Genomic DNA, 17,389 nt, shown 5'->3' with positions numbered 1-17,389 from the left:
CTGCATTGATTTTATATCCTGCCACTTTGCTGAATTCCTGTATGAGGTCTAGCAATTTTGGGGTAGCGTCTTTTGGGTTTTCAACATAGAGTATCCTGTCATCTGTGAAGAGTGAGAGTTTCACTTCTTCCTTGCAGATTTGGGTGCCTTTTATTTCTTTTTGTTGTCTGATGGCTGAGGCTAGGACTTCTAGTACTATGTTGAACAAGAGTGGTGAGAGTGGACTTCCCTATCATGTTCCCAACCTTCGGGGAAAAGCTCTTGGTTTTCCCCTGTTGAGGATGATATTCACTGTGGGTTTTTCATATATGGCTTTTATGATATTGAGGTATGTTCTTTCTATCCCTGCACTGCAAAGAGTTTTAATCAAGAAAGGATGCTGTATTTTGTCAAATGCTTCTCTGCATCTATTGAGAGGATCATATGGTTCTTGTCCTTTCTTTTATTAATGTGGTATATCACATTGATTGATTTGCTGTTGTTGAACCATACTTGCAGCCCAGGAATAAATCCCACTTGCTCATGGTAAATAATCCTTTTAATGTATTTTTGGAACCTCTCAGCTAGTATCCTGGTGAGAATTTTTGCATCCATGTTCATCAGGGATATTGGTCTAAAATTTTCCTTTTTGGAGGGGTCATTGTCGTGTTTTGGGATTAAGGTAATAATGATGGTCTCATAGAGTGAGTTTGGAAGTTTTCATTTCTATTTTTTGAAACAGTTTCAGAAGAATAGGTATTAATTCTTTAAATGTTTAGTAGAATTCATTGGGAGGCCATCTGGTCCTGGACTCTTATTTGTTGGGAGATTTTTGATTACTACTTCTACTTCTTTGCTGATTATGGGTCTGTTCAGGTCTTCTATTTCTTCCTGTTTCAGGTTGGTAGTTTATATGTTTCTAGGAATGCATCCATTTCTTCCAGATTACCTAATTTGTTGGCATATAGTTGCTTATAATGTTCTTCCAATTGTTTGTATTTCCTTGGTGTTGGGTTTGATGTCTCCTCTTCCATTCATGATCTTATTTATTTGGATCTTTTTCTTTTATTTTCGATAAGTCTGGCTAGGGGTTTATTGATCTTATTAATTCAAAGAATCAACTCCTAGTTTCATTCTGTTCTGTTCTTTGGGTTTCTATTTCATTGATTTCTGCTCTAATCTTTATTATTTCTCTTCTCCTGCTGGGTTTAGCCTTTATTTCTTATTTGTTTTCCAGCTCCTTTAGGTGTAAAATTAGCTTATGCATTTAAGACTTTGCTTGTTACATGAGAAAGGCCTGTTTCACTATATACTTCCCTCTGAGGCGTGCCTTTGCTGCATCCCAAAGGTTCTGAAGTGTTCTGTTTTCATTTTCATTTGTTCCCATATGTTTTTTAATTCTTCTTTAATTTCTGGTTGACCCATTCATTTTTGTATGATGCTCTTTAGCCTCCATGTATTTGAGTTCTTTCCAAATTTCCTCTTGTGATTGAGCTCCAGTTTCAAACCATTGTGGTCCAAAAATATGCAGGGAATGATCCCAGTCTTTTGGTACTGGTTGAGACCTGATTTGTGACCCAATATGTGACCTATTCTGGAGTATGTTCCATGTACACTAGAGAAGAATGTGTATGTATGAAGGAAGAAGTAGGATGAAATGCTCTAAAAAATGTTAAGTCTTTCTGGTCCAGTGTGCATTCAAAGCCCTAGTTTCCTTGTTGATCTTCTGCTTAAATGATCTGTCCATTCTTGTGAGGGTGTTAAAGTCCCCTACTATTATTGTATCATTATCAATGTGTTTCTTTAATTTGTTATTAATCGGTTTATATATTTGGCTGCACCCAATTTAGGGGCATAAACATTTACAATTGTTAGATCTTCTCATTGGATAGACCCTTTTATTATGATATAGTGTCCTTCTTCATCTCTTATTACAGTCTTTGGCTTAAAATTTAGTTTGTTTGATGTAAGTATGGCTACTCTAGCTTTCTTTTGATGTCCATTAGCATGATAAATGGTTCTCCACACCCTCACTTTCAATCTGCAGGTGTCTTTGGGTCTAAAATCAGTCTCTTGTAGACAGCATATCAGTGGTACTTTTTTTTTTTTTTAAGATTTTATTTGTTTATTTTTGTCAGAGAGACAGAGAGCAAGCACAAGCAGAGGGAACAGCAGGCAGAGGGAGAAACAGATTCCTCACTGAGCAAGGAGCCCAATGCGGGACTCAGTCCCAGAATTCTGGGATCATGACCTGAGCCAAAGGCAGCTGCTTAACTGACTGAGCCACCCAGGCATCCCAATGGCTCTTAGTTTTTAATCCAATCTTTTACCCTATGTCTTTTGATTGGAGCATTTAGTCCATTTACATTCATATTGAAAGATATGAATTTAGTTCCATTGTATTACTGGTAAAGTTGCTGTTCTTGTAGATTGTCTGTTACTTTTTGGTCTTTGTTACTTTTGGCCTCTCTCTTCACTCAAAGGATCCCCTTTAGTATTTTTGCAGGGCTGATTTAGTGTTCACAAATTCCTTTAGTTTTTGTTTGTCCTGGAAACTTTTTATCTCTCCTTCTGTTCTGAATGACAACCTTGCTGGATAAATTATTCTTGGCTGCATATTTTTCCCATTTAGCACATTGAATATATCAGGCCAGTCCTTTCTGGCCTGCCAGGTCTTTGTGGTCAGGTCTGTTGCCAGTCGTATGTTTCTACCCATGTAGGTTAAAGATCTCTTGTCCCTAGCTGCTTTCAGGATTTTCTCTTTATCTCTGAAATTAGCAAGCTTCACTATATTATATGTTGAGGTGTTGACCTATTTTTATTTATTTTAAGGGGGGGTTCTCTGTGCCTCCTGGACTTGAATGCCTGTTTCTTCTTCAGATTAGAGAAGTTCTCAGCTATAATTTGTTCAAGTAAACCTTCTGCCCCTCCCCCTTCATCTTCTGGAATGCCTGTTATCCAGATATTATTTCACTTTATGGAATTGCTGATTTCTTGAAGTCTCCCTTTGTGACCTAGTAGTTGCCTTTCTCTCTTCTTTTCAGCTTCTTTATTCTCCATCATTTTGTCTTCTATATCAGTGATGCTCTCTTCTGCCTCATTTATTCTTGCTGTTAGAGCCTCCATTTTTGACTGCATCTCAGTAATAGCATTTTTAGTTTTGGCCTGACTAGATTTTAGTTCTTTAATATTTTTTGGTAGGGGATTATCTAGTGTCTTCTCTGCTTTTTTGAAGCCCAGCTAGTATATTTATAATCATTGCTTTAAATTGTAGTTCAGACATCTTACTTATGTCCATATTGCTTTAGTCCCTGGCAGTGAGTAATACCCCCTTCTCTCTGTAGTGGTGAAGTTCTCTGTCTCATCATTATGTCCAGAAAAGAATAGAAGAGAGAGAGATAAGACAAAAATACCAACAAAAACAACAGGAAAAAAAAAAAAAAAAAGGAAAACAAACCACAAGAAAACAAAAACAAAACAACAAAAAAATCAAACCAGAAACAAAACAGAACAAAGCAAAATACAAGATGCGGTGTGTATTTTGGTCTGTTTGTTAAAAGAAACCAGATCCCAAAATAGGAAAGAAAGATAAATTTATACATATGAAAACAAAGTAAAATTCAATGAATGGAAACCAAAAATAAAAAAATATATACATAAAGTATATATAAAAAATAAAAATTAGAAAAGAATAAGAGTTAAAAAAGAAAACAGTTAAAAAAAATAAAACTGAACAACTAAAGAATAATAACAAACAGTGAATACTATATGCTGTTTTCCCCAAGAGCTGAAGTTTTGCAGGTCTCTATGATCAGTAAACTTGGTGGTAGCCAGTTGTTCCTGCCGATCTTGGGGAGGGGGCTGTTGTGCTGATTCTCAGGTGCCCTTGCCCTGGTGGAATTGTGCCTCCCTTTCCAGGGGACCGGGCTCCAGATTACCTTATGTGGTGCTGTTTTGCTCTCTGAAGGCTTTCAGCAGTGATGGGGGCGGGGGGGGGGGGCGATGGAAGNGGCGGCACCCTGCTCTCTAGACCCAGAGATGAAAGTTCATGCCCCCAGCTCTCCAGTGAGCTCTCACAGAAAAGCAATCACTTTTTTCTCCCTGGTTTCCATCTGAACTCTGTGTTCACTCAGCTTGTGACAGCATTTCTATCTCAGTCATGCAACTGAGTTTCAAGTCTCCAAATTTTAGGGACTCCCATGGTGCAGACCCACACTGTTACTCCCAGGGGAAGAAAGGGGGTCTCACTATGCTTCTGCCTTTTGCTGGACCCCTGCCCAGAGAGTGGTCATGTGACCATGAAGCAGTTTGCAGTTTATGGCAACACCACAGAAAGCCAGTGCCTAGACTTGCTGTTTTCAGCCAGCTTCCCTGCTCTGATGCCTGGGAACTCTGCCACACTCAGGCACCCGTGCTCTTCTCGTGACCCTGGGGATCCTAAGACCATGCTGTCTCCCGGGATTCCACCCCACTCCATCATCTCAACACCTTTAAGCAAGGGACGTTCCCTACTGTAGCAGACTTCTAAAAGTTCTGATTTTGCACTCTGCTGCTTATAACACTTCTTGGTAGCCTCCTTAATCCAGCTCCCTCCCGCTGTTGTATCCTCTGATCTATTGCCCTGGTTTCAAGTCTCCATACCTCCTACATTCCAAAAAGTGGTTGCTTTTCCATTTGTAGAATTGCAACATTTCTTTTTTCAGATCTCCCATTGATTTGACAGGTATTCAGAATGGTTTGACAACTATCTAGCTGAATTCTAGTGACCAGACAGACTTAGGGTCCTCTACTCCTCTGCCATCTTAACTCCTCTCTCTGCACACAGAATTCTTAGTGGATAGAGTCTTTTACCCTATTATGTTCTACCCTGGAAATATTCTTTGCTGTGAAGTGTATCTTTAGTATCTGGCTTTTTCAGTTTAGCCACGTTTATAGCCATTGTAGTATGTATCAGTACTTCATTCCTTTTTATGGCTAAATTATATTGTACTTTACAAATGTATCATTTTATCTATCCATTCATCTGTTGATGGACATTTAGGTTGTTTCCATCTTCTGGCTATTGTGATGACATTTGTACACAAATTTTTGTTTGAACATTTTTAAATTGGGGGCATAAATACACAGGTATAATTGCCACAAGTCAGGCGAAGTAGTTTCTTAGCTTATTAATTATGTACCAAGTGTCAATCATCTGAGAGGTAAGCCGATTATACTGTTCTGGGATTTGGCAGTTTTTTTTTTTTTTAAGTAGGCTCCCCACCCAATGTGGGACTTGACTTCAAGACCCTGAGATCAAGAGTTGCATGCTCTACCAACTGAGCCAGCCAGGTGCCCCTGGGAGTCAGTTCTTTAGAATACTGAAAGATTGTTAAAATAGCTAATGGTACTTGGAGATTGTGCTGTCTCCAATTAGAAAATGTTTGTTTCTCCCTCGTTGTAGTGTGAAGATGCCCAGGTAAAAGGGCATGGTATTATTATTTCTGCTGGGCTTCCAGGGACACCTTTAATGTGAGAAAGAAAAAAAAAAAGTATCATGCACCTGTCAAGGAAAGACAAGGAGGAAGCTCAAAACAAGTGTTATGCCCCTCTTTTGACATTAGACATCTCTCCTAGTAGCTTCTTGAACCTGAGAAATTACAATATTCTCTTTGGAGCTGCCAATAGGATGATTAGGAAGTAAAAATGAGTGGAATTACTGGTACAATGGAGTAAAGGGATGATCCCAAGAACCAATTCCTTTGCCTTCCCATTTCATTGGTCTTGAAAATCTGATTTACTATTACTATTGTTTTGCAAAATTGCTTGGATTAGTAGTTATAAAGTATTTGCATGAAAGCAAAGCCAAAAAGGGAGGGAGGGAGGGAGAGAGAGAGAGAGGAGAAAGGAGAAAAGAAAAATGCCTGCACTCTACAAAGTTAATAAGAATTGATATGTAGAAGAAATAGGATGATCGGTAGGGGAAGAAAGGGATAAAGAAAGGGGGGGTGATCAGAAGGGGGAATGAAACATGAGAGACTATGGACTATGAGAAACAAACTGAGGGCCTCAGAGGGGCGGGGGGTGGGGGAATGGGATAGGCTGGTGATGGGTAGTAAGGAGGGCACATATTGCATGGTGCACTGGGTGTTATATGCAACTAATGAATCATCGAACTTTATATCAGAAACCGGGGATGTACTGTATGGTTACTAACATAATAAAAAATCATTAAAAAAAAAGAATTGATATGTAGGCATAATTTTGGATTGGGGATTCTAGTTTATTGAAAATAAATTTTATTTTGGGTGACAAATATTTGAAGAACAGTACTGTATACTTCTGAATATTAAGAACACGTTTCTTTTAGCAACTTTTTAAAATATCCAAAACACAAGTCTTTGAGTGGTGCTCACAGCAATAATTTTCCTTAACTATTTTAATAAATGATGAATAATCATAAAAGATCATTTGTAGTATCAAAAGAAAATATGTTCAGATTTCACTTTGACAATTCCACCTCCAGCAAGTATTTCTGAGTGCCTAATATGTAGAGGGTCTGTTTCATTTGCTTGGGATACATTATGAACAAAACATAAAAATCCTGTCCTCAATGGAGGCTTTTTAAAATTAGCATAAAGACCCTCAGTAGGCAGGCAGACAGAAAAAGGACTCTTCTAGGGTCTCTAGATGTGGCATCCGTCTGTTGGAATAAAAGCCCATTACCTGAAAAGGAGATCAGCCAGGCAGGGAGAAGGGAGCATTCATGGGTATAGCATAGACCATGGTCTCTAGCTGCTAATGTATGATTATACAGAGGGGTTCTGTGGGCCTACCCCAGTAGGGGGACAGCAGATAAAGCCTAAGTGCCCAATCATGGCACTCTGTCACCTGGACTTCCAATGACTGATGCAGACTACTTGGGTGAATTAACTTCATTCTAGTGGGTAGATGACCTTGAACTTAATAGCAAACCCAATCATAATTCTAAAAGATTGTATATAAAAAGGGGTATGAGGGAGAAGATTCTAAATATCTTAAGAAACTGAGAAAAAGTTTTAAGAAAGAATGACTTTATATTACCACCTATTATTAAAACAGAGCAAACAATAACTCTTGATTATTTTTTGGGAATACAGCACTAACTAGTTATTATCTTTTTTGCAGATGCATCTTGGCAAGAGCACTGGCAGCTCTAGTGTGTGATGTTCCATTTCTAAAGTCCTAGAAAGTATTTATCTTTTCCTGATTGAAACACTCATCAGTGAAAAATTCAGTATTAGGCTACAAAGATAGAATATTTTGGCTTATATAAGGTATATGCCAGCCCTGATTCCAAAAGGAGGATATGTTGCTAACAGAATGTAGAGAATGGGTCAAGAGCAGTCTTTATGAATGACAATTTAGTATGTGAACATATTTAAAATCAGTAGGAAAGGGGTGAATTATCAAATGGTATGTGGAATTGAGTATTAATACAGAGGGGAAAAATGTAGATTCTTACATCAAATGACATAAAAAGAAACACTGGGTATACAGAGACTTCTACTTTGTATGCAGTTACGATGGTGAACATTTGGCTCTGGCAGTGTGATATGGATCCAGGCAGCAATGCTGGCAATCACGATAGCGAAGGCTTGCTCAGCAGCTTGAGTCCAGTCAGTATTATCACAGAATAGGGCATCTCGTTCAACAACTCAGATGTGCGTAGCAGCTCACTTTCCCCCCACAGTTAACAGCACCACAGAGTGCTTTTGTCAGCCTGCAGTTTTACTACCAGTGTGTCAAAAAGCTAGGCACAGTAAGAACCAGAGTCAATACAAACGCTGCAAGTTTCAAACGGAGCACCTGCCATGTTGAGAACACCCTTGTGTCCTGCCCTTTGCGAGGAGCAGCCACATCAATGTTGGGGTCCGTATAATGGCACTGAGACTGGATAGTCAGTGTCCGGTGATTCCTACTAGCCTGCCACTGACCCAGGCCCCATCAGAGTAACTTCTACGAATTGAGGGCCCTACTGAGCCAGCAGCTTTGCTTCAGGTGGCAGAGTGGGGGATAGGTTTCCTCTGTAAGGGACAGCTGCTACAATCTGATATACAGCTGAGATACTGCTGGGACCAGGACAGCTGTATTCTTAAATGTACCATGTGCATCTTACACGTGAGGCTTCTGTCCTTTATATTTTGTCAGCCAGCTGAGCCCAAGAGTAAGCTAACAGCTGCTTTACAAAAGGAGTATACTTGATAGCCTTGTTGGGGTATCAAGTCAAACCACCCTTCTCCCCCACATCAAGGGCATCTCTTGTCAGAAATGCCAATCAAGAGAACGCCTAGTCACAGAGACTGAAGCACAAAGTGGTCATTAAGGCCTGCGGGACCTGAGATATCTTCTTTACACACAACTCTTCCTGACTGGGAGAATCCCTTCTGAATTATGGAAAGGGGAAGTACAGCACATAACACATTCCTACTACACTTTCAGATTTAGAAGTAACCACAGTATACCGCGCTGGCTTAAAGGGCCCCATTTATTCACAGGGTCACATTCATTTCCCTTGCCTACTGTAACCCCTGCCCTAACATTATTTTCTAAATCTAGATACTCCGTACTTCCATGTAAAGTGGTAAGATGTTGACTTGGGCACCTGTACCCCATAAAGCCATACAAGTTTGAGCCCCTCTCCTCCCTAAAAGTTCCCCAAAATACTTGGGTGGGTTCCAATGGTCATGGCTCCCCAGTGGAGACAAGAAGTTTCCTTCCCCTAAAACAGCTGATATTGGGGCATATGGAGGTACAACAAAGTGTGTGAAGGGAGAGTGGCTTCATGACATTAAAGCAGCATTTACTTTACTTGCACAGGTGTGCTCACATTTCAACCAAAAATCTTCCAATCTTTTAGGTTCATAGAAAGCCCTATAAGAGGTGGTATCATCTATTTCATTACATTGAAAAGAGATTTTTTTAAAATGAATTCTCTGATGATCTTTGAGGGACTCCTCACACCAACCCTTTAAGAAGTGTTATCCCCACTGACTGATGTAAGCTTGGCTTATATACTAACCTTCTACCTCCCCAGCAGAGGGATGGCTAAATTATGTTCAAAAGGAAACAGACGTAAACATGTAAGAGCTCAATAGAATACAAGCTTACTGCTTGATCACAAAATGTTCAAAAGGTAAAGATGTGAATGAGAATTTTGTTTCACATATTTACCTTGTAAAAGCTGTGCTGCCATGCTAAAGTACGATACTCAAAGTTGTCCTGGGTCATCTCCATTTTATTCTGACGGCATCCTAGTAGTTTGTCAGTGAGGTCTTTTGTCACAAATGGATGTGGCATAAAACATGAGCATCCATAGTCCCAAAGACCTACTCAGAGGAAAGAGAGACCAGGAAATTTTGTGTGTTATCTAAAGGGCATGGCTTCATTCAAAAGGGCTCTCCATAGTACCTTGAAAGAAATATCAGTCTGTGTATACTCTGATATACTTTCAGGGTTGCTTTTTGGATAAAATTCTCCCGGCATTCGTATTTATATGGTTTCTCTCCTGTGTGGGTTTTCTGGAGTCAAATGACTTAGTCTTTCAGCCATTCAGCCATAAGAATTTTCCACAGTTGTTATATCAATAGGGTTTTCCTCCTCCCTGAACTCTCTGGCGAACATTTAAAGTTGACTTCTTATACAATTTTCCAAATTCATTACATTCATAAGCTTTCTCCCCACTGTGAATTCTCTGATGTATTCTGAGGTTTGATTTCTGGCCAAAAGTTTTCCCACATTTGTTACACTGAAAAGGTTTCTCCCCTGTATGAATTCTCTGATGATCACTAAGGATTGCCTTCCGGACAAAATTTTTCCCACATTCATTACATTTAAATGGTTTCTCCCCAGTATGAATCCTCTGATGCACTCTAAGGGTTGATGTCCGGGCAAAAGTTTTCCCACATTCATTACATTTAAATGGTTTCTCTCCTGTGTGTGTTTTCTGATGTTGAATGAGATGGTCTTTTCGCCAGAAGGATTTTTCACATTCATTACATTGATATGTTTTCTCACCACTGTGAGTTCTCTGATGTATTCTGAGGTTTGACTTCTGACCAAAAGTTTTCCCACATTCATTACACTGAAAGGATTTCTCCCCTGTGTGAATTCTATGATGATCTCTGAGGGTTGACTTCTGAACAAAAGTTTTCCCACATTCACTACATTTATAGGGTTTCTCTCCTGTATGAATTCTTTGATGTCCCCTGAGGGTTGACTTCTGGACAAATGTTTTCCCACATTCATTACACTTGTAGGGTTTCTCTGCTGTGTGAATTCTCCGATGTGTACTGAGGTGCGACTTCTGGGAGAAAGTTTTTCCACATTCATTACATTCAAATGGTTTCTCTCCTGTGTGAGTTCTCTGATGTTGAATGAGATGTCCTTTTTGAAAGAACGATTTACCACATTCATTACATTTATAGGGTTTTATCTCAGAGTGAGTTCTCTGGCGAACTTTGTGGGCTGACATCTGGCAGGATTTCCTATTTTCATGACATTCAAAGGTTTTATCCCCAGTTTGTGTTCTGTCATTACATACCAATGGGTTCTCTTCCGTGGCAATTCTCTGAAGTTGAGTGAGGTGTGACTTCTTGTTGAAATTATTTCCACTTGCATTACATCCATTATGTTTCACAGCCATGTTAAATTTATTGTGTTCCTTAACAGCTGATTTCCCACAGAAGGATTTCCCACATTGGTTAAGAAGAGAGTGTTTCTCCCCTATCCCAGTTCTTTTACAGTCAAAGATAGCTGTTTTTTCACTTTTCCCCCTAAATTCAGCATCTTTATAGGATTTTTCTCTTGTGTGAATACTCTTATGTGTAACACAAGCAGCCTCATTATAGAAGGCTTTTCCAATTTCATTATATGTAAAAGCTTGCTCCAAAGTTTGACACTTATGATTCTCAGGAAGATTTTCCTTATAACTGAGAGCTTTCCCATTTTTATTACATTCACGAAACTCCTCTCCAGTATGAGTTCTCTCAAACTTAATTTTAAAAGACAAATTTTCACATACACTATAGCAATTTGGTTTTTTTGTTGAATAGGTTCTATTATTAATGATAAACTGAGAAATATTTTGCAAATTTACTCCCCATGAGTCATATTTACAGGATATTTTTGTTGAAACAGGGGCTAGGTGCAGATTAAACTGTTTTCCCAAAACTTCCTCTTCCTCTCCAGTCAATGGTTTATTATCGATGAATATTATTTCCTGCAACTGTTTATCTTGGATTTTCTTGTTCTTCTTCATCAGGTCATCTCCGTAATCTTCTAAAACAGAGATAAATTGAAAATATCTTATGAACCTTACATTTCTTACGGGTGGGACATATATAGTCTATATTGCATTTCATTTTTTGGTTTTCCAAGATTAAATAATTTTTGTGTGTGTGTTCCTCACCCTCCTTTAAGAAACAATATTGAAATAGTGAAAATGAGAGAGGAAATTGGTAATAATTACATATCTGCATTTTTGGATTGTGATAAATTGCATTTTCCTACCGGGGTGGAGAAAGAATAGAAATTAGACGTAAAAAGTCTAATGGTTATTTTAGGGGACAAGAAAACCAGATAATGGGGTGAACACAATGGGACTATATAAACTTAAGTACAGTAACAAAAGAATTAGGAGATAATGAACACTGATGGACAAGGCCCAACAGGGGAAGAGTTTGCTTTGAGGAAATATATTATAGTCCTACCCTATCTAGGCTATACTGATAGAATACTCAAGAGTCTACTACTTTCAATTTGATATCCCTTATTTCCATTCAATTCTTCAACATCAAATCAAAATTGATAGTACAACTTCCCTCATGATTAAATGAAGAAGTTTATAGCTCAGTATCTAACCCATCCATAAGTCACAGTAATACAAACAAGCGTAAAACTGATAAAAGGAAAATCTATTCTTGCAACTGAATTAGATTCACTGCTCAATTCCTGCTGTGGTACCTTTATTTTATCAAAATTGAATGGTAAGTGAACCTGACCACCTCATCCTAAATTTCCACATTTCAATTTGATATGAGGGGTATATGTATTTTATGTATGCATGTAAGCTCTATGCCCAATGTGGGGCTTGAACTCATGACCCTGAGATCAAGAGCTGCATGCTCTACTGACTCAGCCAGTGAGGTGCCCCGAGGGGTGTGATTTTAAATGGGGTATCATGGAAGGCATTGCTGCAAAGATGGCATTTAAGAAAGGTCCAAATCATTTATGCATTCTAGATGGCTGTCGTTTGAGCAGATGTAAATACCATCTGCTATTTTTGGTTCATCTCTTCACTCTCCTAACTATGAAACATAACTTGTATCTGCATAAAACTTACATGAACAGTTAAACAGTACAGAGTGAAAACTAATATTAGAAACCTTGTCAACCTGAAACCAATACTATACTGTGTGTTAACTAACTTGAATTAGGAAAAAAAAAAAAAAAAGGAAACCATGTCAAGAAACAGAACAAAAAAAATGGCTCTGCAAAAATCCCTATTTATCTCTGCCCATTCACTACTCTCCTAATATTTATATAATTGTTTCCTTGATTTTTTGTGTGTGCGGTTTTACCACCCATATATGAATTCCTAAAAATGTAATTGAGTTTTGCATTTCTGACATTTACATATAAAAGTAACCACACATGCATATTTATATTGTTTGGTTTCTTTTGCTTAAGATTATGGAGCTAATTATCCTTAAGGAATACAACTCTTTCTTCATTCTACTGCTGATGAGCCCAATTTTTAACAAAAACAAACAATACTACCCTAAGTAAATACTGTTATATTCACCCTAGGGAATATAATCATGACTTTCTGTAGGGTATATAGTTAGGAAAGGAATTCCTTGCTTACAAATTATGTAAAACTTTAACCTGATTTGATAACATCCTCCTGATTATGCAGTGGTTTTACCAGCTTACATTTTCCATCAGTAAGTAAGATTCTTTACTATTTCACATCCTGATCAGGACTTGGCTTTCCCAAATTCGTTAATGTGACATCATACCATGTGTCTCTCATCTCACTTCGTATTTACTTTTTGCATTCTGTGAAAGCTAATGAGAGACCGAACACATTTTCAAAGATTTAATGATCATTTAAAAGTTCCTGTTTGGTCTTTTGCTTATTTTTCAAATGGATTGTCACCTTTTCCTACACTGACTTGTGGAAGTTTTTACACTTTCAGGGTACTTATCCTTTCTAGGTTACTTGTACCATATTCATATTCTGCTTCTCTATGGCTTGTCTTCTCATCCTTTTAATGGTATCTTTTATAACACAGTCCTCAATTTAATGTAGTCAAGTTTATTAATCATTTTCTTCTGACTGGTGCTTTTTGTGCCTTTGAGCCTAACAGAAAAGTCTTCAAATACAAAGGTGTTTAATGCCAAACTGACCTTCTGGAGTCCTAAATACCCCAAGAGAATTCTGTCTGCTAGTGCTCAGGAACTCACCTTGGTGGCTCTGGTTTGAGAATTTTTCCTCTAAGAACCAAGGCTCCTCTCCTTGCTCCAACTTGACGATTACTGCTGGTTTGAAAATGCAGTTCCCTGTACACAGGGAACAAGGGAGTATTTAGGATGGATGATGAGCTTTTTAGTTTCCAAAGTGTAAAAAGATACAGCTTCAGAAGCAGCACCCTGAAGATCCTGATTTGAACTTATCATGGGGCATTGACAAAACACTTCTTTTATTCTTCAAAAGCGCCTAGTTAATTTTATACTCCTGAATGACATGCCTCAATAACATTAAAATCTATATAAAATATTCATATGTATTGGTGCATGAAAAGGAAATGCCTTCTATATGCTGTGATGAGGGTTAGACTTGTCTGCTCACCCACTGACACCAGGTTGTTGTAGTTCTCCAGCATCACATCTCTGTACAGTGTCCTCTGAATAGGACCCATTTGCTGCCACTCCTCTTGGGTGAATTCCACAGTCACGTCCTTGAATGACACTGATGCCTGCAACAGGACATTTCTGCTCAATCTGAAGGGTTCAGAATTAGGTGACATAGAAAATACCCCTAAAAACAATTCTTATGTTTACTGTAAAGAATTTAAAAACAAATGAATACAAAAGATGTGTATTTTGAATCTAACTTTAACTTATAATGTGGAAGCATTCAATGAGTAAAAATATTTCTAACTTAATTTTTATGTATTTATGAGTTCTATGCACATATTTTAAGTATATTAAACTTTGTTTTAAAAAAAATTTTTAAGCAAAAATGATAAATTTCCTACAATTTTTATCAAACACCCCAATATACTACCCTGAGCATATTCTAGGGTAGGGGTCAGCAAATTATTACCTACCAAATCTAGCTTACCACTTTTTTAATAAATAAAGTTTTCCTGCAACATAACCACACATACCCAATCATTCTGTATTGTTCATGGTAGCTTTTTTTTTTTTTAAAGATTTTATTTATTTATTTGACAGAGAGAGACAGCCAGCGAGAGAGGGAACACAAGCACGGGGAGTGGGAGAGGAAGAAGCAGGCTCCCAGTGGAGAAGCCTGATGTGGGGCTCGATCCCAGAACGCCGGGATCACGCCCTGAGCCGAAGGCAGACGCATAACAACTGAGCCACCCAAGCGCCCCAGTTCATGGTAGCTTTTGTGCTATAACAGCAGAGCCTACTAATTCTATCAGAGACCTTATGACAATCAAAATTGAAAACATTTACTATCTGATCCATTGCAGACAAATTTTGCCAACTTTTGGACTAACCAATCAATTAAAAGAAAGACTAACAGCATAAAAGCAACAAAGAAAACACAATTAACAGAAAGGAATATATGTAGATTGAAAATAACAGGAAGAAAAAATATACATAATTATGAGCCATAAAAAACAATAAAGGTAAGAAAATATGATAAAATATATTAACTACTTATGATCCTTTTAACAGAAAATATAAAAAACATAAGGTGGTATGCCTTTGAAAACTTACCTTCCAAATACAGTCAATTTTCATTATTCACAGATCCTGTATCTGCAAATTCACCTCACTAAAATATACTTCAAACCTCAATACTCATGATTTTGCAGTATTTATGGACACTTCCAGAAAGATAAAAGATTTGAGTGTCCACCACATTTTCCTAGCTGGAGTGGAACAAGATAATGCTTTGCAAAATGCTCTTTTTGCAGACTATTTAGCACACTCTTTGCATTTTTGTGATTTTTCTTGTGTTCCCCCACCTGTGTAATGCAGAAATGCTGTCTAGTGTTCCTGAGTGCAAGGCTGTGATATGTCTTAGGGAGACCAACTGTGTTAGATAAACTTTGTTTCAGCATTAATTATGGTGCTCTTGGCCATTAGTTCTTGTTCATGAAACAATATATTAAATAAGGTACTTTTAAACAGAAACACACATAATACAAGGTGATATGCTGAATGGCTGACCAAAATGTTTTGACTAGAAACTCAAAGGAACTTAACACTGTATTTCCCCTAGGAGCAATGACTCAGTATTTGCTAATTTAACGTTCATGTTGATGTTAGAGACAATAACCATTGCAAATAGTGAGAATCAATTATGTGTAACAAAAGTTGATAGAAAATGAGACAGATGGATCCATAATTATAAGTAGTTTTATAAAAGTATAAGTAATTTTAACACAACTCTCAACTCACAGGGCAAGCGGACTGAAAAACCAATAGAGATTTAGAAAGTGGTCAGCAACAGCCAAGGGGGAAAATCTGGCTTGCTGGGTTTTTTTGTTTGTTTGTTTTGTTTTGTAAGTAAGGTCTCGTTGGAACACAGTCCCGTTCATCTGTGTATGGATTACCTATTGCTGCTACAGCACAACCGTAGAGTTCAGTATTTCCAAAGAGACCGTATCTCCCACAAAGCCTACCACCTGACATTTACAGATGAGGTTTGCTGACCACTGATATAGAAGGTTTAGAAGACATAAATAACCAATTTGAGTAACTGAAACATATAGGATAACATAATCATAACCAATTATTTTCTAGTGCAGTTTGCATATTAAAAATAAAGACAGTAAGTCTGTCTCACCAAATTAGAAAAGATTACAAACATACAGTGTGGCTTTGGGATTTTAGCTCAGAGACGTAGAAAGCTGAAAAGAGCAATACTAACATCCATTACAACAAGAACAAAGCTAGGCAGATTGAAAATTAAGGTCCTCTTTTTTCTTTTATTCATCAGAGAAATGAAATTGCTTAACAAATAAGCAGTTTGAAATCAGGACAAAGAGAGGCATCTGTAGGGAGAATCAGGACCCATTTGTTTGCTTACTGGACCACATGCTACCAAACTTCATATAAGATGATAGAAAGATAAAGCTAGAAAAATTTTAACAACCTGATAAAGGCCACATGTGCACAAATGTTAGAGTGTGAAGTCCCTGAGAAGGAGGTGTGTGTCACAGACATAGTGTGATTTCTACCCTTTTGTGACATTTTCTCTAAGAACCCAGTCTGTGCACAGAAAGGACTGGGGAGAATTTCGGGGAAGTCCCTTCCTGTGCCATGTGGTACCGGCTAGTCTAGGGGAAGAAAAGTCACTGCTAAATCCACTCAGATCTATATCACTTATTTAGGCAAAGCTCAATAAAACAAATAACTTGAGGCCACTGGTGGTACCCCCTTGCAGTAAGGGGACAGCAGTAGCAGACCCTACCAAATGCTACCCGGACCCATCTGCCCTGTCTCTCCTAGGTAATAAAATATCTAAATGGTGACATGCAAGTTCTTAGTGCCTAAAACTGAGGTTAAATTGGAAGATAAGCCCCAGAGAACTGTCATTATTTCACTGGTTTGGTAGCTCCCTGAACATCCCATTCATAAGTCAAAGCTCACCTACTGCAAATAGAATTTTCTCTGGGGGCATGACATTAGTTAAGAAAGAAAAAACCCCATGGGATATTCTTTACCATCATGGCTGCCTCAGGCAGTTTGTAACAGTTGAAGGAAACAACAGTCTAATTAAAAAGCTTAGGAGAAGTTGGAGCAAGATATATACAGAAAGGGCTTTGCAAAGCTCAGACATCTCTCTGGGAATCTAGAAGGTGGCACACATGCCCTGGGCTATGTGCTTATTCAGGAAAAATCTGAGAAGGTACTAAACTTGCCTCTCATTAACCTTGGGGCTCTGTGAAAGAAAAGCGAAGGTGAACTCAAGATAGTAAAATGCCAAGCTAACTGTTGAAGGCATGCCCCAACCTATACATGGAGCATCTTAGCAAAGATTGGAGCCTTACTGGTTACAAGCACTTACGGAAATCATTGTCCAACTATTAGCTGACTATTTAACCAATGGTGTGGGGATGTCCACACAACAAAGAAGATAGGTTGTACACAATCCATTCAACAGAGTCACTAAACAAATGACAGC

General features: G+C 38.1%; 1 protein-coding gene across 1 annotated transcript in view; it reads right to left on the bottom strand.

The window, feature by feature from the left end:
* Positions 1 to 6,234: 6,234 nt before the first annotated feature.
* ZNF782 (zinc finger protein 782) overlaps positions 6,235 to 17,389 on the bottom strand; it is a 104,279-nt gene continuing 93,124 nt past the window's right edge. Inside the window, 1 exon segment of the mRNA XM_008711816.2 lies at positions 6,235 to 10,447. Within this exon segment, the coding sequence (XP_008710038.2) occupies positions 9,581 to 10,447 (867 nt within the window). The 3' untranslated portion in view covers positions 6,235 to 9,580.

This window comes from Ursus maritimus, unplaced genomic scaffold (assembly GCF_017311325.1).
Source record: "Ursus maritimus isolate PB19 unplaced genomic scaffold, ASM1731132v1 scaffold_34, whole genome shotgun sequence".
Classification (NCBI taxonomy): Eukaryota; Metazoa; Chordata; class Mammalia; order Carnivora; family Ursidae; genus Ursus; species Ursus maritimus.
The sequence above is the reverse complement of the archived record's forward strand: the minus strand, read 5'-3'. Positions and strand labels throughout refer to the sequence as shown.